The sequence below is a fragment of the Callithrix jacchus genome, chromosome 15 (genome assembly GCF_049354715.1).
Source record: "Callithrix jacchus isolate 240 chromosome 15, calJac240_pri, whole genome shotgun sequence".
In the NCBI taxonomy this organism is placed as follows: domain Eukaryota; kingdom Metazoa; phylum Chordata; class Mammalia; order Primates; family Cebidae; genus Callithrix; species Callithrix jacchus.
In genome coordinates, this window is record NC_133516.1 from 59,988,382 (window position 1) to 60,010,568 (window position 22,187).

Here is a 22,187-nt window from a genome sequence, read left to right on the forward strand (position 1 = left end):
TCTAGTTGTAAATGAGTCTCCCGCAGAATTCAGAGAAGCCATTACCAAGAGTTCTGAAATATATTGCAGGGAAAAAAACAATAATTTTCTGTACTTGATTCCAACTCTCCCTGGAGAATTGTGGGTTGATTAATATTGTGCTGGTAAATTACATTCTAACTTCCATCATGTGACTTTGGAGATGCTAATTTATGCTTAAAACTCTCTTATAACTAATTAGGGGTTAGGCAGTCTTCTCATTTTGCATAGGAGAAAGTTGAGGTGCTGCGAGATTACTAGGTTTGCTTTAAACTCACCTACTGAATATGTAAGGAATACATTGCTATGCTGTTTGTTAAAAGCCTGCCATATGGGATAGTACTTCACAATGTATTATAGGGGCTCTTCCTCCCCCAGATTTTAGTTTCTTGAGGAAGTAACTAGCTTTCTGGGAAGCACTTATTTATTTACACAGAGTATCCTCTTGACATCAGCATGGGGTTACTTATAATTACATGCACATGGCGTAAATAAAATGATTAGCCATTCTCATATAAACATAATTATGTCTTTCTAAAATAATGCATGTGGAAATGTTATAATCCAATGATAAAGGGAAAGCAATCTTCATGACCCCTCCTTTGTGTGTAAACGGATTATTAAGGCAGAATATGTTTCCTGTTGCACATTCAGTTGTTGAGGTCAAGTACAATTGGGACACATTTGAAGGATTAAAGTACAAAAAATGCCTTTTACAGTAATTAGTGTTCTCTCTACAAAACTGAAGTGACCTTTCTGCTATTTTCCAAGGACACTTGATGCATTTAGACTTTAACTTGGGATCATATGAAAAAGTGACATATAAGAACTCAGCCAAGTAATTCTGAAACCAGAGGCCCCATTGCATTTAGTTGTTCCCTCACCCTCCCTTCAAGAAAGTAATTTTTAAAGATAAAGTGGGACATGTTGGCTAATCAGTGCCAGTAGCTAGTATATCACTTCTCCAGCTTGGACAAATCTGGAAATTACACTTTAAAGAGAAGAGTCATGGAATGCCTGGAGCTGAAGCAGTTTGATTTCCTCGGAGCACAGTAGTTCACTGCAGCAAATCATTTAAACTCACTGTCATTTAGCGGTCTTCTCTGAAATGGAAGCATGGGCTCATATGGTCCTTCATGAAACATTTACCTAAATCTGATAAAAATTAGAACTTTCAAAGGAACATTTTCAGATACAACTGCCTATTAAATTCATCCCACTGACATTATGGAGAAAATGTCATAAAAATACTGCTCTTTTATCACCACTTCATATCCATTCCCTCATGGACATAATAATTTTTTCTATTTTAAAAAAATATTTTATTGCACTTTAGGTTCTGGGGTACATGTGCAGAATATGCAGGATGGTTGCATATGTACTTAAATGGCAATATGGTTTACTGACTCCACCCTGTCACCTATATCTGGAATTTCTCCCCATATTATCCCTCCTCAACTCCCTACCCCCCACTGTCCCTCTCCTATTCACCCTCAACAGACCTCAGTGTGTGATGCTTCCCTCCCTGTGTCCATGTGCTCTCATTGTTCAACAATAATTTTTTTTTAAATACAGGTGTATATTTGTGGAATCAGTCAACTAGTCAGTCAGTATGTACTTAACGAGTATTTGCCATGTGTTGAACTGCTGTCTTACTAAAATGATGGAAAAGTGTTCAACCTCACAAGTGGAAAGAAAGAATTTGAGTGGATAGTAGCAGGCATTGGGAGAAGACTGCATTGAGACTCAGAAATTATTCTGTCGCTAATCAGGGCTAAGAGTTTGGATAAGATACTCTGTTCCTCTGTGCCAGTTTCTCAGTTAATGGAAAGAAAACTATCAACTGTATTAGGAATCATAAACTGCTATGCAGGTATTTGGCATTATGATGTAATATAATGAATACTATCTATAAAATGAAAGAAATGATCCAAGTAGTTTCCAGGGTGGCTTCCAGCATTACTGTATCAAGATTATAGATACTTTAATTTGAGTCTGTAATTTGAGCATTACTCAATACATGTTGCATAGGGCCTGACACATGGTAGCAAACTGTAAATGCTTAGCCCTTGACTTAAAGAGATTGGACATCACTTAATCAACTATCAGTGTGTCTTCTAGTTCGCTGGAAATAAAACCTTATTGACTGATAGTAGAAAGGCTGGTAAAATACCATGGGGGACTGTGATTACTTCCTATCTATATTTAGCAGGCTGAAAAAGAGCCATTTTAGCAGGCTGGAAAAGAGTATATACATTTTTTAACCTGATCATTTCTTTCATGAAAACAGTAGAGTTCCAGTGCCAAAAGACGTATTTGTAATGAAGATTCTTTTTACTTTCAGAGCTGAGTTATGCCTGGATCTTCAATGAATACCCTTCCTATCAGGATAATCGCCGCTTTGTGTCTCAAGAGACTGGGAATCTGTATATTGCCAAAGTAGAAAAATCAGATGTTGGGAATTATACCTGTGTGGTTACCAATACTGTGACAAACCACAAGGTCCTGGGACCACCTACACCACTAATACTGAGAAATGATGGTGAGTTTTCTAAGTAATTTTATTAATTCTGTTTTTTTGCAATCACAGTTTGAACGTGGAAAGTTGTTATGTTATTGGCACACAAAGCTTTATTATCTAAATTAAACAGAAGAAGGTTTAATGCTGTCTATATTTGGTACCCATATTTTCTCTACTTGTGTAAGAAATAAATCCATGAATTCATTTTGGAAAACTAATTAGAAATCTAATTGCTAATCTCAACAGGAATAGAATGAGGATTTAGGTGAATATAAATAACAAAGGAAGATATTTCTTGTTTCTCTGTCACTTAAACTCTATACACAGTCAGAAAGAAATGAAAGGTTGAACAATTAGCTCATTAATCAATTTTATGTAATTTAGTATTCTGTGTTCAATTATCCAAATAACCTCTGGATTTACAATACTGAAGGCATAGTTCCCACCACAGTGAAATATAGACATAACAAGGCTTATTTGAGACAGTTTTAATTCCCCACACTATCAGAATATTTCAAGAAAATATATGAAATTTATATACTCTTAATTACCTAAATGACTTAACAATGTGTAGTAAATATCACCATATACTTTGTAAAGACAGTCAAACTCTAGGAGTACCATACCCTTTCCCACCATCAGTTTTTATATATGCTGTTCCCTCTTGAAATGCTCCTCCTTTCCTTAATCCCATCCTCTCAGCCTCTCACTTGGAAACTGTTGCTGTTTCTTCCAGTTTTTTCAAAGATATCACTCTTTCCAGGAAGCCATCTCTGCTTGCCCACCCTGCCACCCAACCATGCTGATTCAGGTACCTTCTGTATCAAGTCAATGACCATACCCCACAAGATCTCAAAATTCTGCTTCACAATTGCCTGTGTGCTTCACTGTCTGTCTTACTAGCAGTTTGCCTTTTTAAAAGCACATTTAGCACCTTATTCACAGCCACCTCTGCTGTACCAGTTTAGCATCTGGTACATCAAAGATTCTCAATAAATATTTGTTGAATAAATTAAAACAAAGACATAACTAAGCCCTTCAACAAGGGCTGATAGAATGATTTAAGCAGTCATAATGGACATATTCAGGTTTCTATTCTTTTTAATTCTCTTTTCTGTCTAATATACATTCAGATCTTCCATTACGAACAGGAATGACTAGACCCGTCACACAAGTGAGGATACTATCATCCGAAAACATTAATAGCAAACATCTGTTTGACACTTAATATGTGCCTACTCACTGTGCACAGAACTGTATGTGAATTATGTCATTTAAATCTCAATCAACTATATTATAAACATTCTCTTTTGCAGATGGGGAAACTGGGCTCAGCCACATTTGTTAAAAATTAATGGTTCCAAGACTTTTCACGCAGCACCCATCTCTTACTGACTTCAGAGCCTGATATCTTAAACTCTCACAATGTTTCCTTGCATTATACTCTAACACCTCTTACCTGAATTTATACAATAAAAACTTGACAAATGCAAAACTGGAACGCCGATTTCTATCCCTCAAGTTCCTTACTCTTTCCCTGTTTTGTCAGTGGACTTTGTGTCCAAGTGAGGCTCTGAACCTGAACTTTCCAGAAGAATATTTACAAACTAAGCAACTCTGAAGAGAGGTTCTGAGCATCCTCACTACATAGACCATACTGTGAAATTTTGTAGCAAATAATTGAGATTTTAACCATTCATTTATTCATTCATTTAACATACATTTATTTAGAACTTGCTGTGTGACAGTCACTATGCTGAGTGCTGGTGAACAGGAGGCACTTGCATTCTTCTTTGGGATGCAGACACAAAGAAACATAAATAAAAATATTCTGTTATTTTAGATAGCAATAAACCAGTGGGATAAAATAGCAGCTTGTGGCGGGGATATCTGCTTAAGATAGCTATGGAAAGCCTTTCTAAGGAGGGAACATGTGAGCTGAGACCTGAATAGCAAGAAGTTAGCCCTCTTAAGATCAGGGAATGGAGCTTTCCAGGCTGAGTTAACATCACATGCAAAGGCCCTGAGACCTGAAAAAAAGCACTCAGCATGTTCAGGGAATACAAAGAATGTGAGCATCGTTGGAGCATAGTTAGCAGGGTGGAGGGTGGATAGAATTAAGGTTAAAAGAGAGTCTGGGGCCAGGACATGGAGGCCATAGAGAAATTACCAGATTTTACTTTGAGTGCAGTGAGAAGCTGTTAGAGAATTATATGCAAGAGTGATTTATGTTTTTAAGAAGACTGCTTAGCTGCTATATGGAAAATGGACTTTCAGAAAACAAGAGTGAAACTGGAAGTCCAATCAGAATACTACTACAGTTATTCAGTTGGGAATGATGATGGGTTAAACTAGGGTGTAACAGCAGAAAAGGAGAGAAATTGATTCAGGATATAATTTGCCTGTAAAGCTGCCAGAACATGCTCATTCCTTAAATGTGGGAAATAATGGAAGAGGAAATCAAGGATGACACATAGGTTTTTGGCATACCAACCGATTAGATGGGAAATGGTTTTACTGTACAGGTTTGCAAGGGAAAAATCAAAAATACTATTTTAAACAATTATTTGTAAAACCAAATACATAACTTCTCCCTTGGCAACAGGAAGAATTATTTGTTTTGTGCTTTCTTAGCCATCTTTCTATCATAACAATCATCTGGTATTTTCATATTTGTCAGCTTGCTTTCCCCACCCCACTCACATTATGATCAAGGAAAGATCATTGTTTTCATCTGACTATGTACTGCATTCCAGCAGAGTGCTTGCCACATGGCAAATGTTAAATTAATATGTTGGATTAAGCTGCATTATATTAAATAAAACTGAAAACTCTTATCAGCTTAAAGAGAAAAGTAGACTAGGTACTAGCTCTGTCAAAAGCTATCAGTTCTATCTCTCCAGAATGACAGATGAAGAAACTTTCAAAAGATATGCTCCAGTGGCATTTTGTAAGAAATCACTTAAAAATACAGCCCCTGTGGCTTCTTCCCAAAGTTCACTTATTCCAGAATATCTGTTCTGTGGTATTATCTGTTTTGGTCTGTCAAGCCATAGATGTAATTACATATTGACTTTGATATACTATCATATAGCTAGGGACAGACGCCACACAGAACTGCTTCTTCAAAAAACAAGAAATGAACATTCAGGAACACAAGCACTACAGAATCATCATGTACACTTCAAATTGGCAACAACTCTACCTTTCCCCTGGCTTTTAGATTTACCTTGATTCATCTAATATATCTTCATAGAGATGACAAATATTTTGTATTAAAATATTTAATCACAAAGTTAGCAGACTAAGGATCTCATTCTTCAGCCATTAATGCCCACTTATTCTTAATTTCCATAAGCATCACATGATGAAAATTCATGTATTTTCCATTTACACTGGAGTATATTAAATGAACACTCAAACTGTCTTACTAAGCACAAAATAGGTTATTTAATTAGCTCTTTTCTGAAGGTGAGAGAAAAGGGAAACTATAAATCAAGAAGAAATTGCAAAATAAAGAGGACAACCTTTTTAAAATCTTCTGTGAGAGTAAAATCAATGAAATTCTCTCTCCTCAAGATCTGGGATTTGGTTACTGTATATTAGACTGATAAGTGCAAGGTGAGTATAGAATTTGTACAATCATTTTGATCATTGAAGCACACTCAAAATTTCACACCCTCCCTCTGCCTCAGAAAAGGGAAAAAAACAAGGCAAAGGAGTTTGAAGCCCGAACTGACCTAATTGTTAGACTTGTCATTTACCTTTTTAAGAGCACATGTAGCTAGAACTGTATTTCCCAATATTCAGATTGGGTTTTTTGGGGGGATTTCAGCTAAGCAGTCTGGACTGTGATTCTTTATTTGTAGCCTGAGAGGTCACAGTGAGTCATAAAAAGTGAACAGTGAACCTTGGCTCAGCTCCTGATACAACGAGGTGTGATGAGTCCCATGTCTGTTCACTGACCATTTTCTACTCACCCCAGCACGCTAGAGTTTTGCAAACACTTGGGGCTCCCTGTTCCCTTTTCCCCAGCTCTTCACATGGCTCACTCCTTCCTACATCTCAGATGATGGCTCCAATGTGGGGCCAGGAGATAAGGAGACAGACATGAGGACCCTGGAGCCAAGCAGTCCAGGCAGAGTTCAACCCCACCATTTATTAGCTGTGTGGCTTTGGATGTGTCAGTATAACATGATGGTACTTGGTTTTCTCATCAGTAAGATAAGAATAACATCATCTATCTCAGATAGTTATTTTGTGTGTCATAATCAAAATACTTTGAACAGTGACAAAACAGAAGTATAACATCAATAACTGTCTTACCTAAAATATGTTCAACAAATTATATTTTTAAAAAACAGATTATGATAGTGTATAGATAGTGTTCTTCCTTTTTAAAACAGTGAATAATGACAGAGAAAAGCAGAATAATACTCTCCAAAGTAACTAACAGTGTTAAACTCTAAAGTGTTCAACTTTTAGTGATAAATTTTGATTTCTTTTTTTCTTTTTGCTTGCTATTACTTTTCTCACTTTTCTAAAATATAGATTTTTCACATTTTTAGAACATTATTCATAAAGGGGTTATACACACATTATTGGACCTAGTAGGCACTTAGAGATCATCCAATTTTGTATCTTTATTTTTTTTTTTCTTTTAGAAACAAGGAACTGAAGACCAGAGAATTCAGATAAGAAAAATGGCATGAGGACAGATTCTTGGTACCTGGTCATTATACAATTTGACTGAGGTTCAGAAAAGGCTGTTTGGGCTCTAGATTTACACACTTTTTTCGTTTCTTTTGCTTTCTGATTTTTGAAAATTTTGTAGTGAGAATTACTTTAAATAACAATGTTATTTTGCAGTATTCACCTCAAGAACATATAAAATATGAGATGTTACACAAATGTAAGAAAAATTTTTATCATATTTATCCAGATATTTTAAAATCTGCTTTGAGAAGATAACTAAAGTGGGAAAGTACACCTATTGCTTCTGAACCATGAGAGGAAAAGTTCGAATTGGGAAGTGTACATCATGGTTATTATTACTATGGTACTGAAGCAGTCCATTGATCCTTATTAGCCCAGCTGTTGGTTATTAATAGTGGTGAGTCTTCTGTGTTAAGTGCTTCCTACACAGATCTCAAAGAGTTATCCCTAAATTTCCATTAAAAAAGTAACAGACCACTCATACAGCACAGCTACTAGAGAAATAGTAGTCTTCAGTGATAATTATATTGGCTCTTTCTTTGGTCTTTAGCCACTTACATGACTTTCTCTAAAATAGCTTAAGATGAAAAGAATTAGCAGAGATTAGCACAGTCTTGAGAAAATGAGATAATGTCTTTTACACAGTTTATGCACATTACATAACATACACAGGTACATAATTCAGCATGAAAAATCACTGTTTAGCCTTTGTCTTTTTGTTTTTTTGTTTTCCTGGAGACTGGTTGGAGATGGGTTTGGAAGGTTTAAAAAAAAATTCGCTTATTAGAACAAAGAAGATGAATGTTAAGCAATTTATAGCCTGTGTCTGTCTGATAGGTCCATGTGTTACAGAGTGATTTTAAATAATTTTTAATATTAATCCTAACTGGAACTCTACATACAAGAGATGCTACAAAACAAGTAACAATAAGATTAGCCTATCTTAGAATTCAAATTCTCTTTCTCTGTTCTCTCTCTCTTCCATTTCCATATTTGCATACATTGTTAAGCCTGTACATGTTGGGTATAGGTATGTATATAAACTATATATGTTGTCTTTGGAGGTTAAAATGCAAAGTTAACTTTTTTTTTTTTTGAGACAGAGTCTCATTCTGTCGCCAGGCAGGAGTGCAGTTACAGGATCTTAAGTCACTGCAACATATGCCTCCCAGCTTCAAGCGATTCTCCTGCCTCAGCCTCCGGAGTAGCTGGGACTACAGGTGCCTGCCACCATGCCCGGCTAATTTTTTGTATTTTTAGTAGAAACGGGATTTCACCGTGTTAGCCAGGATGCTCTCAATTTCCTGATCTCATGATCCGCCCACCTTGGCCTCCCAAAATGTTGGGATTACAGGCGTGAGCCAGGGTGCCCAGCCTAAAGTTAACTTTTCTAAATGTTTGTTATACTTCCATATAAAATTAAAATGTTTAAGTATTTAATCCATCTGGATTTAATTTTAGTGTACAGTGTCAGGAAGGGGTCCAGTTTCTGCTTTCTGCACATGGCTAGCCAGTTTTCCCAACACCATTTATTAAACAGGGAATCCCTTCCCCATTGCTTGTTTTTGTCAAGTTTATCTAAGATCAGATGGTTGTAGATGTGTGGCATTGCCTCTGAGGCCTCTGTTCTGTTCCATTGGTCTGTATCTCTGTTTTGGTACCAGTACCATGCTGTATTGATTTCTGTAGCCTTGTAGTATAGTTTGAAGTCAGATAGCATGATGCCTCCAGCTTTGTTCTTTTTGTTTAGGATTGTCTTGGCTATGCGGGCTCTCTTTTGGTTCCATATGAAGTTTAAGGTGGGTTTTTCCAATTCTGTGAAGAGTCACAGGTAGCTTGATGGGGATAGCATTGAATCTATAAATTAATTTGGACAGTATGGCCATTTTCACAATATTGATTCTTCCTAACCATGAACATGGAATGTTTTTCCATCTGTTTATGTCTTTTCTTATTTCCTTGAGCAGTGGTTTGTACTTCTCCCTGAAGAGGGCCTTTACTTCCTTTGTTAGTTGTATTCCTAGGTATTTTATTCTGTTTGTAGCAATTGTGAATGGCAGCTCATTCTTCATTTGGCTCTCTTTAAGTCTATTATTGGTGTATAGGAATACTTGTGATGTCTGCACATAGATTTTGTATCCTGAGACTTTGCTGAAGTTGCTTATCAGTTTCAGGATATACTGGGCTGAGATTATGGGGTTATCTAAATATACAATCATGTTGTCTGCAAATAGAGACAATTTGACTTCCTCCTTTTCTAATTGAATACCCTTTATTTCTTTTTCTTGCCTGATTGTTCTGGCTAGAACTTCTAATACTATATTGAATAGGAGTGGTGAGAGAGGGAATCCTTAAACATAAGACCTAATACCATAAAAACCCTAGAAGAAAACCTAGGCGAAACCATTCAGGACATAGGCATAGGCAAGGACTTCATTACTAAAACACCAAAAGCATTGGCAACTAAAGCCAAAATAGACAAATGGGATCTAATTAAACTTAAGAGCTTCTGTACAGCAAAAGAAACAATCATTAGAGTGAACTGGCAACCAACAGAATGGGAAAAAATGTTTGCAATCTACCCAGCTGACAAAGGGCTAATATCCAGAATCTACAAATAACTAAAGCAGATTTACAAGAAAAAAACAAACACATTCAAAAGTGGATGAAGGACATGAACAGTTTTCAAATGAAGGCATATATGAGGTCAACAAACATATGAAAAAATGCTCATCATCACTGGTCATTAGAGAAATGCAAATCAAAACCACATTGAGATACCATCTCATGTCAGTTAGAATGGAAATCATTAAAAAATCAGGAGACAACAGATGCTGGAGAGGTTGTGGAGAAATAGGAACACCTTTACACTGTTGATGAGAGTGTAAATTAGTTCAACCATTGTGGAAGACAGTGTTGCAATTCCTCAAGGACTTAGAAATAGAAATTCCATTTGACCCAGCAATCCCATTACTGGGTATACATCCAAAGGAGTATAAATCATTCTATTATAAATACACATGCACAGGTATGTTCATGGTGGCACTGTTTACAATAGCAATGACCTGGAACCAACCCAAATGCCCTTCTATAATAGACTGGACAAGGAAAATATGGCAAATATACACCATGGAATACTATGCAGCCATAAAAAAATGATGAGTTTATGTCCTTTGTAGGGACATGGATGAATCTGGAAACCATCATTCTCAGAAAACTGGCACAAGAACAGAAAATGGAACACCTCATGTTCTCACTCATAGGCTGGTTTCAAACAATGAGAACACAAGGAACAGGGTGGGGCGTATCACACACTGGGGTCTGTTGGGAAGGAATAAGGGCGGGACAATGGGGGTAGGGAGGTTGGAGAGGGATAACATGGGGAGAAATGCCAGATATAGGTGATGGGGGGATAGAGGCAGCAAACCACGTTGCCATATATGTTCCTATGCAACAATCCTGCATGTTCTGCATGTGCACCCCAGAACCTAAACTGCAATAAAATACATATTTTAAAAATAAACAAATAAAATATAATAAAATTAAAATGTTTAAAATGTTTATATATGTTCTCAAATATAACCGAAATAACTGACCGTATTTTCCCAAGTCCTCATTTTCCCCAGCCCAGTTTAGCCGTGAAGACAATGAATAACAGCAGCATGGAAGTATTTAATCTTCTCCTACTAGGTGAAAGCTTGATTTCATCTAGTAGGAAAAAGCCCAGATGATGACCTCTCATCCTTCAGTTTCATGACTTTTAGTCCTATCCAGAACTAAAAGTCACAAGGGAAAGTAAAGGATTTCTGGGGTATAGTCCCAGATGTACAAGCAACTCTCATAAGACAAATCATACCTTTTCTTTGGTCCTTAGCCTTCTCAGCTATAAAAAATGGATGATATGTAGTAAGTTCCATCTAAAGTTCCTTCTTCTTGTCTTCTAGGATTCCAGTCACAACTTTCTAGCCTACTTAACTCCAATCTCAACATTTGCCCAGGCCAGATAATTTGAGATTTAACAGACAGTTGCTGCTCATTGGATCAGATTTCTTACCAATGCTCACAACTGATCTCTGCAGAAGACTAGGTACATTCAGTAGCTTAGGCCACAGTGTGCCATTTTGTGAGCCTTCACCTAGTGACTCAGAAGAATACATTCCTGCAGACTTCTGAATTTAAGACAAACAAACCTGCACATTCTACACATGTATCTCAGAACTTAAAGTATAATAATAATAATATTTTAAAAAATAAAATGGAAAAGAGAAAACTCGAAGATGCTGAAATATTATTGTTGCAGCATCATGTATCCTCCATTATGATCCTGCCAACTGTTCACTGTAAACTTTCCTAATATTGCTCCATGCTGCATTAGATTCTCAACTGGGCATCAACAACCACTATTTGTCTTCATGAACAGACAGCTTTATTTGTAGGCCACTTAACTAACCTGGGGTTAGATCAAAAACCCAGTCATTTAGGAGATCTCTTCTAGATTGGAGACATGATCTGCAACCCTTTATTGATGACCTAGCATTTAGACAAGCGACAGATAGAGATATGCCTTCCACTTAGCCATAATTTTGTATTTTTTAAGATCTAGAGTTTACACCAAAACACTTTGCTTTATTTTACTCTCACTCCTAATTGCAGTTTTTGGGTGGTTTTGTTACAGCAATCATGTCTTGTTTTTAATTCTCTGACAACATCGCAGTTGAGGATCTGTGGGTGTAAAACATGTTTTATGAGGAGGAAATCTAAATGACTAAAAGATTTGAGATATTTTGCTGAACTGCCATTGCTAATCTGATTTAATAGTGACTTAATGGCTCTGGATATTTTGAAGGTTTGACAAGCTTAGGAACTTGGCAGTCAGCTTTAGAACTCTAGCATAGCCAGTTCCATTTCAGGTCCATGAGAGCTAAAGGTCTTGGATGGCCATTTGGCTTCTCACTTAGGAAGCATCTGTTAAGTGCTCACTGTGTTTGGCACACTATGAAATAAAAACACATGATTTCAGTCCATGGGAACCTACAGTCTTAGAGAACTCCAAGTTAATGAAGAGTCTAAAGTTTCATTCTATGTTGGAATTATTGAATTCAGTTCTAAATATACATTTATAGAGGGACTTGAAATGAAAGAGGGAAGGAGAAGTGTTTAGCCTAGAATTGAGTTCACTTGTGGCATTCTTTCGATCATGCATTTAACCAACAAATACTCATTGAGTGTCTGTTGTCTATTTGTCTCTAAAGATGCACAAGTCTTTCTCTGCCTTCGTGGGTTGTAGTCTGGCTGAGAAGCCTAATTGCAGTTAGAGGCAGGAGTGAGGCCATACTCAGGGGAGAGTAAAGAACTAAAGCAGATTCACGTAAGTTTCAATTTTGGTAAAATCTGCCATGGAGCAGTGAAGGGTACAGTGAAATCAGGTATAGAATCACAGCTTAAGGGTGAAGAAACCTAGCCTGGTCATGGGAATCAACCCAAGCTTCCATGAAGAGTTAGACAATCTAAGAGAAAATAAATAATTTCAGGCACTGGGCACCTTATTTGTTTAAACTAGGAATTGGCAAACTCCCACAGGCCAAATCTTGCCTGTGGCCTGTTTCTATAAATAATTTTTCTATAGAAATGTTGGGTATTCTTGCTAATTCTTAGATTCTCTTACCATTTTTGCTGTCATAGTATATAATATCTGTTTTTTTTTTCAATTACATTTTAAGTTGTGGGGTACATGTGCAGATCATGCAGAATTATTACATAGGTATAGTATGGTGGTTTGCTGCATCCATCGCTCCATGCCATGGTGGTTTTCTGCATCCATCGCTCCATCATCTACATTAGGTATTTCTCCTAATGCTATCCCTCCCCAATCCCCCCACCCCATTATCCCTCCCCATGCCCCAACAGGCCCCAATGTGTGCTGTTCCCCTCCATGTGTCCATGTGTTTTCATTGTTCAACACCCACTTATGAGTGAGAACATGTGGTGTTTGCTTTTCCATTCTTGTGTCGGTTTGCTGAGAATGATGGTTTCCAGTTTCATCCATGTCCCTACAAAGGACGTGAACTCATCCTTTTTTATGGCTGCATAGTATTCCATGGTGTTATATGCCACAGTTTCTTTATCCAGTCTATCATTGATGGGCGTTTGGGTTGGTTCCAAGTCTTTGCTATTGTGAACAGTGCCAGAAAGAGCATATGTGTGCATGTGCCTTTATAGTAGAATGATTTATATTCCTTTGGGTATATACCCAAATACCATTAATGGGATTGCTGGGTCAAATGGTATTTTTATTTCTAGATCCTTGAAGAATACCACACTGTCTTCCACAATGGTTTAACTAATTTACACTCCTACCAACAGTGTAAAAGTGTTCCTATTTCTCCACATCCTCTCCAGCATCTGTTGCCTCCTGATTTTTTAATGATTGCCATTCTAACTGGCATGAGACGATATCTCAATGTAGTTTTGATTTGCATTTCTCTAATGACCAGTGATGATGAGCTTTCATATGTTTGTTGGCTGCATAAATGTTTTCCTTTGAAAAGTGTCTGTTCACACCCTTTGCCTACTTTTTGATGGGTTTGTTTGTTTTCTTCTTGTAAATCTGCATTAGTTCTTTGTAGATTCTGGATATTAGCCCTTTTGTCAGATGGGTAGGTTGCAAAAATTTTTTCCCATTCTGTCCCACTCTAATGATAGTTTCTTTTGGTTTGCAGAAGCTCTTAAGTTTAATTAGATCCCATTTGTCTATTTTGGCTTTTTTTGAGACAGACTCAGCCTCTGTCGCCCAGGCTGGAGTACAATGGCTGGACTTACCTGGACCTCGCAAAGTGCTGAGATTACAGGCATGAGCCACCACACCTGGCCGGGAGCTTTTCATAGAACAATTGTTGCAATTTTTTTTTTTTGTTTTTGAGACGAAGTCTTGTTCTTGTTGCCTGGGCTAGAGTGCAATGGCACGGCTCACTGCAACCTCTGCCTCTCAGGTTAAAGCAATTCTCCTGCCTCAGCCTCCTGAATAACTAGGATTACAGGTACACATCACTATGCCCAGCTAATTTTTTGTATTTTTAGTAAAGACGGGGTTTCACTATGTTGGCCAGGCTGGTCTCGAACTACTGACCTCAGGCTATCCACCTGCCTTGGCCTCCCAAAGTGCTGGGATTACAGGTGTGAGCCACTGCAGCTGGCCTGCAATTATATTTTTTTAGTAGAAAATACCACTCTGTAGAAGTTAGTAAATGTCTCTTCTGTAGTTAAATTAAGTAAGCACAGATTCCAGCTAAGGCAACCTTGGCTCACTGCAACCTCTTCCTCCCAGGTTCAAGCCATTCTCCTGCCTCAGCCTCCCGAGTAGCTAGGATTATAGGCATGTACCACCATACCTGGCTAATTTTTGTATTTTTAGTAGAGAAGGGCTTTCACTATATTAGCCAGGCTGATCTCGAACTTCTGACCTCAAATGATCCGCCAATCTCAGCCTCCCAAAGAGCTGGAATTACATGCATGAGCTATCACGTCTGGCCAGTTGTATCTTATCTTTAATCACATTATCTAATTAGTTGTTGCTTATGTATGGAAGTGCTGTATTCTTGTAAGTGATTCAGTATTTGGCAAGCTTGCTAAAAATTCTTACAGTTCTAATAGTTTGTCTGTTGATTCTATTAATTATCTGAAACTTTGCTATCTTCTGCATTTCTTCTAAGGCAAGGATCAGCCAACTAGTAATCATGGGCCCACCACCAGTTTTTGTAAATAAAGTTTTATTGGCACACAGCCATTCCCATTTGTTTATCTTTTGGCCATGGCTGCTTTCCAGCTACAATGGTAGAGTTGAGCAATAACAGAGACTGTATAAAACCTAGATAAAATGCTTACTATGGGGACCTTTACAGAAAAAACTTTGTTCACTCTTGACGAAATGATGATATCATTAAATATCTGAAGACTGTCCATTATAATACTTGTTATTTGTGGTTCCAAAGACTTGAACTAGGACCAACATGTACAGAGATAGAGTGTTTAGTTCAGCAAAACCTGGATAATTTTTTAGTATAAAAAATGCAGGCATATTTCCTTAAAGGAAGGTAAAAGATGACATTATAACTAGTTTCCCAAACTGGAAGCTGTTAGCTCCTTAGTTCAGAAATTCAGGAAGACCAGGACTGTTCAGCGCAAGTGGAGGTTTTTGGCCTCTCTGCCTTTAAATGAGACAGTTTTCTAGAAAAATGTTATCTCTGCATTTTCAATATTGAAAAGGAAGGAAGGTGGTGCAGGTTTGATTAAAGTCAAATCATAAGATTTATTTTCATCTCTCACAGTCTGTGAAGACACCTTAAAATCCCTACCTATAAGAGGTGATGTACAACCTTGAGATACCTTTCCTCTCCTCCAGCAGTGGAAAGGTTCTTGTCTCAACAGTTATTGCCCCAAACTCTGGGAATTCGCCTACTGATGGTGGTGGTGGTAGAAGAGATAACCTGAATAGTACTAGACTCCGTATGTCTCCTCCAACCCAGGGGAAATCAGGCCTTCTTTCAAAAGGGCAGGATGGTCAACTCAGTCAAGGGATTTTGTATGACTAATCAGATATTTCCAAATATTTTTAGGTTAGTGAAATATACATTATATGACTTGTTTCTCAAGAAAGTCAATGTGGAAACTTTTCTTTGTTTTTTTTTGTTTTGTTTTGAGACAGACTTGCTCTGTCGCCCAGGCTGGAGTGCAGTGGCATGATCTCCATTCACTGCAAACTCCTCCTCCCAGCTTCAAGCGATTCTCCTGCCTCAGCCTCCCAAGTAACTGGGACTACAGGTGCGTGCCACCACACCCAGCTAATAATTTGTATTTTTAGTGGAGATCGGGTTTCATTGTGTTAGCTGGGATAATCTCAATCTTCTGACCTTGTGATCACCCGCCTCAGCCTCCCAAAGTGCTGGAGTTACAGGCGTGAGTCATTGTGCATGGCCAGGAACTTTTCATAAAACAATTTTTGCAATTAGAAAAATTTTTTTTCAGTGGAAAATCCCACTCTATGGAAGTTAGTAAATGTCCCTTCTACAGTTAAATTTAGTAAGCACAGATTCCAGCTAAGGCAGGTGTTGGCAAAATCTTATGGCACACAAGTCTGCAAATTGGTCTCCTTCTGCCAACAGAGTGCTCTTTAAATTGTACTTAAACAAGCATGATGTGTTGCTGATTTCTCTTTCATATTCTCTAAATCGCCAGTTGTTTTGTTAAATTCTGTGTTCTTACAGACATCAGCATCAACCTTAAAAATTGCCCAGGTTTTGAAAGAGATACAGTTGCCACAAGGTCTTCAACAGAGTCCAGACTCTGGATGGACTTTGTCCCTCAAGTTGGAACTCCATTGCTAGATCTCTCCCAGTGACTAGCCCTTAGAATACGTTTATTAATGTTAGTTAGAACTTCTTGCTTTTGCTCATAGTTAGGAAAGCTGTTCTCAAAGTATATTCTTCAGACCAGCAGAATCAGCATCACCTGGGACTTCTTAAAAATGCCGATTCATAGACTACATCTCAACCTACTGAATCGAAACTCAAGCCCAAAGTTGATTCAGTTTGTCTTCCTCATGAAATCACCTATTTTGGTTATTCAATAAACAAGTAGTTATTGCCTGCATATGCCCCATTACTAATCCATGTGCTAAAAAAGAGTAGCCTGTAAATGTCATGAATAAAAGGATCGGATCGGTGTTATCCACAGTGTGACCCTGTTTCTAGGCACAGCATATGGCTTAGGATTGGCATCAAATTAATACTGATTTAATGTATTGGAATATTAATACAACTAAGCCCCTGTCTTCTGAAGACTTTGATGTATGGAATATTGAGTGCTATGACCTTCATTGCTGTTATTGTATCTCTCTTACTCCAAAGAATATAAAACATTGGCAATGAATTTTAGTGAATTAAGACATTTTTACCTTATGCATGAAGTTATATTAGGTGTTTTTATTTAGAATTGAAAGCAAGAGTTGTCTTTATAGGCAAATCATGTATTTCATATAGCAGAAAAGTATGACTGAGGTTGTATATGTTGGCTGAACCAATCTAAATTATATGTGTTTCTTACTTCTGCTTTGCCTTGGTTGTATAGATATGGGTAGGCCTTTACATCTTTCCACCTTTTAAATAGTTTGAAGTGAGGCCGGGCATAGTGGCTCAAGCCTGTAATCCCAGCACTTTGGGAGGCTGAGGAGGGTGGATCACGGGGTCAAGAGAACGAGATCATCCTGGTAAACATGTGAAACCCCGTCTCTACTAAAAATACAAAAAATTAGCTGGGCATCATGGCGCGTGCCTTTAATCCCAGCTACTCAGGAGGCTGAGGCAGGAGAATTGCCTGAGCCCCGGAGGTGGAGGTTGCGGTGAGCCGAGATCGCGCCATTGCACTCCAGCCTGGGTAACAAGAGCGAAACTCTGTCACACACACAAAAAAAAATAGTTTGAAGATGAAAAGGGGGTTCTGAAACAATTCCATCAATGTTCACACTCTTTTAGCCTAATCATTCTGTAAATCACCAGAGCAGCTGTGCACCAATTAATTGCGAAAGTGTACAGGTGGTCAACAGAATGAGTTGAAAAATGCACTCTTATTTTAAGGGGATTTTTGTTTCTTAAAAGACAAAAAAAGGCAACAGCTTTTAAATTTAATGAAGAAAGTAAAGGCCAAAATAGTTAAAATTTAAAAATAGTCAAATAACAACATAGCCTGTGCCAGATGTAACCAAATTAAATGGAACAGTTCACAGGTGTTCCAAAACAATGTTCATAATATAGTTGAAGAAAAATGCTTTTCTCATTTCTGTGACTTTAATACTAGGACAGTCTTTATATACAATGAAAAACTTTTAAACAGCAGTGAAATCATGCCACTCTATCTCTGATCCTTCTCTTTATATACTGTATCACTGCTATATATACAGATTAATCTGTTATTACTGATGACTCTTTATTCACATTCCTATAGCCATAAATATGGATCACTGTGTATCAACCCAGAAATCACTCTGTGTGACTAAACAACATATACAAATCATTTTAGTGAAGAATGATCTTAAGTGAGTGAACTTTTACTAGAAGCTACAATTATACTTAATAAATGACTTCCATGCCTGGAAAGAAGTATATGTTTGACTTAATGGCTATTATATATCACAGCATAAAGACCTGCATTCCTACATCTTTTCCTCCCTTCCACAAATTCTTACTCATCACATATTTTTCCCATATTGCTGGTATTGGGCTAAAATTTATGAACGATACAGAAAAAAATTGAGAATAATTTCTATTCCTAAAGCAGATAAGAGAGGAATGGAAGAGATGCTCTGTGTGTGTGTCTATCTATCTGTCTATATAACTATAAAGATAATAAGAAACAGCATTGCTATTTAAAAGGTGCCCTGAAGTTTATATGTAAAATGTTTTATGTCAATAGTTACCGAACGCCTGCAAGGGAAGAGCCTGCAGTGGAAGTTAGGAACATAGCTGTGAAAAAGACAGACACTTGATTGGTGTTATATGTTTTGCCATCTAGATGGAAGGCAGACACTAAACACATGAACAAATAAATGAAGGAATTATAAATGTGGTAAGTAACATGAAGGAAGCAAGATAGTAGTAGAGAATAACTCTACTTTGAGCATGAAAATATGCCCACACAAAGACTTGCATGCAAATGTTCATGGAAACATTATTGGTAATAGCTAAAAGTGGAAGCCACACAAATGCCCATGAACTGGTGTTATGGGTTGAATTTTGTCCCTTAAATAGATATGGTAAAGTCCTAACACCCAGTGCCTTTGAATATGACCTTTTTTAGAAATAGAGTCATTGTAGGTGTAATCAGTAAAGATAAGGTCATGGTAGAGTAAGATGGGTCCTAGATCCAATATGCTGGTGTCCTTCTAAGAACACAATGGGAAGACACATATACACAGAGAAAATGTCACTTGATAACAGAGGCAGAGATGGAGTGATGTGGCTATGGCCAATGAATGCCAAGGATTGCCCGCTACCACCAGAAGGTAGGAAGGATTCTGCTCAGAGTCTCAAAGGGAGTGTGACCCTGGTAAAACATTTATTTATGACTTTTATCATCTAGAACTGTAAGAGAATAAATTTCTTTTGCTTAGGGCCACTGAGTTTGAAATGCTTTGTTAAGACATCTGTAGGAAACTAATGCAGTCAGCAAATGGAGAACAAAAATGTGGTCTATTCATCCAGTGGAATATTATTCTGCAATGAAAAGGAACAAACTACTTGTACATGCTACAACATGGATGAACCTTGAAAACACGATGCTCAGTGAAAGAAGCCAAGCACAAAAGACTACATATTGCACACTTTAATTTATATGAAAGTTCAGGAAAAAGCAAATGTATAGAGACAGAAAGCAGATTAGAGGTTTCCTGGGGCTGAGACTGGGAATGGGGATTAGTTGTAAATGGGCATGAGGGATCTTACTGGGGTGATGGAAATATTCTAAAACTAGATTGTAATGATGATTGCATGACTAAAAGTCATTGGATTGTACACTTAAAATTGGTGAACTCTTTAGTATGTAAATTATACCTTAAAACCTGTTTTTAAAAATATTATCAATGGAAAGAGTGAGACAAAGGTAGAAGTTTTGATAATTTGGGTCATTTAAAGACAACTGTGGGCTAGAGAATAAGACCTACAGAGGAGAGGGAAAGGTGGTAAGCAGGTAAGGGATTCAGGGAGAGCAAATGTTCACTTTGGGCCTAAACAGTTTTAGGATGTGGAGATAATAGTTCAGGGATCTGAGACATTGCATCTCTGCATTGCCAGTGAGATTTTAGTCTTTCCACACAAGGTTGTGTGACATATATTTGCTCCTTGGTGTAATTTTCATGACCGGATTAAATAAACACGATTTTATATGTGATATTTATAGACAGAGAGAGGCTGGCAAAAAACATAACCACTTCTAAGACCTCCTTGCCCCTTGTATTTTAACCTGTTGTCTCACCTCCCTCCAACACATGACACACTGCAATGCAAGCTGTCTTGATTTCTCAGGAAGAGAAAGACCTCTTTCTTTCAAGGCAGTTCTTTTTTTAATTAACACTGCTCTCAGACTATACAGCCATATACACAGTACTAAAAGGTGTTAACTTTCTCACTGTGCTCAAAGTCATACTACTGATATTTATGGGATGATGATTCAACTGTACAGGCTGTTTGTTAGCAAGTTCAGCAGCTGTGTGTGAATGTTGTTGTTAGTATGCACTGAGTCTTTACCAGGCCAACTTTGTGCAGATGCTCAAAGAAAGGCATCGGGGCAAGAGAATCAAACAGCAGAGGCTGGCCAAGAAAGGAGGAATGATTTTGTATCTGAACATGTCAAGCATGGGTGTAGTGTATTTTTAACCTACGCTTGTGTATTATTCATTTCGTGATGGGAGGCCATTGTAAATGATTAAGATGAGAAGTCAGGGGCCTGAGTTTCAACACTGACTGGTTTTCTGCCACGGACAAACCATTTAGCTCTTGAGATTACAGCCTTGCATGTAAAAGAAAGGGATAGATTAGAACTGTGATTTTAAGCTATGGAGGGATAAGTGTCCCTTCAAGAATAGGTTGCTAGCCATGGATTCTCTCTTTAGAAAAGTGTGCATCCAGCAGGAAAATAATACCAAGACTAAGATTGCCAAACCAAATTATATCAAAGATCCCTTCCAAATCGAACAGTTGTTGTCATTCCAGAAAAGAAAAATGAAAACAACAACAAGAACAATTATGTTCAAGTTTGTGCTTTGACAGCGTACCTCATAGCAAACTTAGCTAGATTGTAAGTCATCAGACACAGAGTTGATTCTGGTTTTCAGTTTGAGGATATTCTCATACTGCTTCTCAAACTCAAATGGCTGATGAAAAGTGTCACCTCAGCGGGGTGTGGTGGCCCACGCCTGTAATCTTTGCACTCTGGGAAGCCAAGGCGGGTGGATCACCTGAGGTCAAGAATTTAACACCAGCCTAGCCAACATGGTGAAACCTTGTCTCTACTAAAGAAAACATGGTGAAACCTTGTCTCTACTAAAAATACAAAAATTAGCCATGCATGTTGGCATGTGCCTGTAGTCCCAGCTACTCAAGAGGCTAAGACATGAGAATTGCTTGAACCTGGGAGGGAGGATTGCAGTGAGCCAAGATTATACCACTGCACTCCAGCCTGGGAGACAGAGCAAGACTGTGTTTCAGAAAAAAAAAAATATCTCTGGGATTATCTCTGCAAAGTGAATGAAATCATTTGTTATTGCACCTGACCCCATCCATTTTTCTGTCTTAACCTTTTCTTCTAAGGTTCAGTCTCTTTTTCCTCTTGACTAAGGGAAGCATAAAGGAGAGATGAAAATGGAGAGCCCTATTTTTTTTTTTTTTTTTTGAGGCAGAGTCTCACTCCGTCACCAGGCGCCAGGCTGGAATGCAGTGGCGTGACCTCGGCTCACTGCAACCTCCACCTCCGGGGTTCAAGCAATTCTCCTGCTTCAGCTTCCCGAGTAGCTGGGACTGCAGGCGCGCGCCACCACGCCCAGCTAATTTTTTTGCATTTTTAGTAGAGACGAGGTTTCACCATGTTGGCCAGGATGTTCTCGCTTGACCTCGTGATCCGACCGCCTCGGCCTCCCAAAATGCTGGGATTACAGGCGAGAGCCCTATTTTTTTTAGTAAACTAGGTAATTCCAAACTCTTTATGGGCAAAGTTAAATCAAAGATCATTAAAAATGACCAGAAATGGAATAAGAATAAATGTATTAGAACAATTAGAATGGTGGCAGATAAAGTCAAGCATGTATTGATAAGAAATAATTGATAACTTTAGACACGGTGGCTCATACCTGTAATGTCAGCACTTTTGAAAGCCAACGCAGGTGGATCAC

At 37.9% G+C, this 22,187-nt stretch overlaps 1 protein-coding gene across 17 annotated transcripts in view; it reads left to right on the forward strand.

Moving 5' to 3' along the window:
* The window catches only part of CNTN4 (contactin 4), a 994,033-nt gene that overhangs the window by 778,731 nt on the left and 193,115 nt on the right, over positions 1 to 22,187 (forward strand). For all 17 annotated transcript variants that reach the window (XM_078351515.1, XM_078351513.1, XM_078351514.1 and 14 more), the window contains one exon: positions 2,363 to 2,560. In XM_078351515.1, coding sequence (XP_078207641.1) covers positions 2,363 to 2,560 — 198 coding nt within the window. The remainder of the gene's footprint in view (positions 1 to 2,362; positions 2,561 to 22,187) is intronic.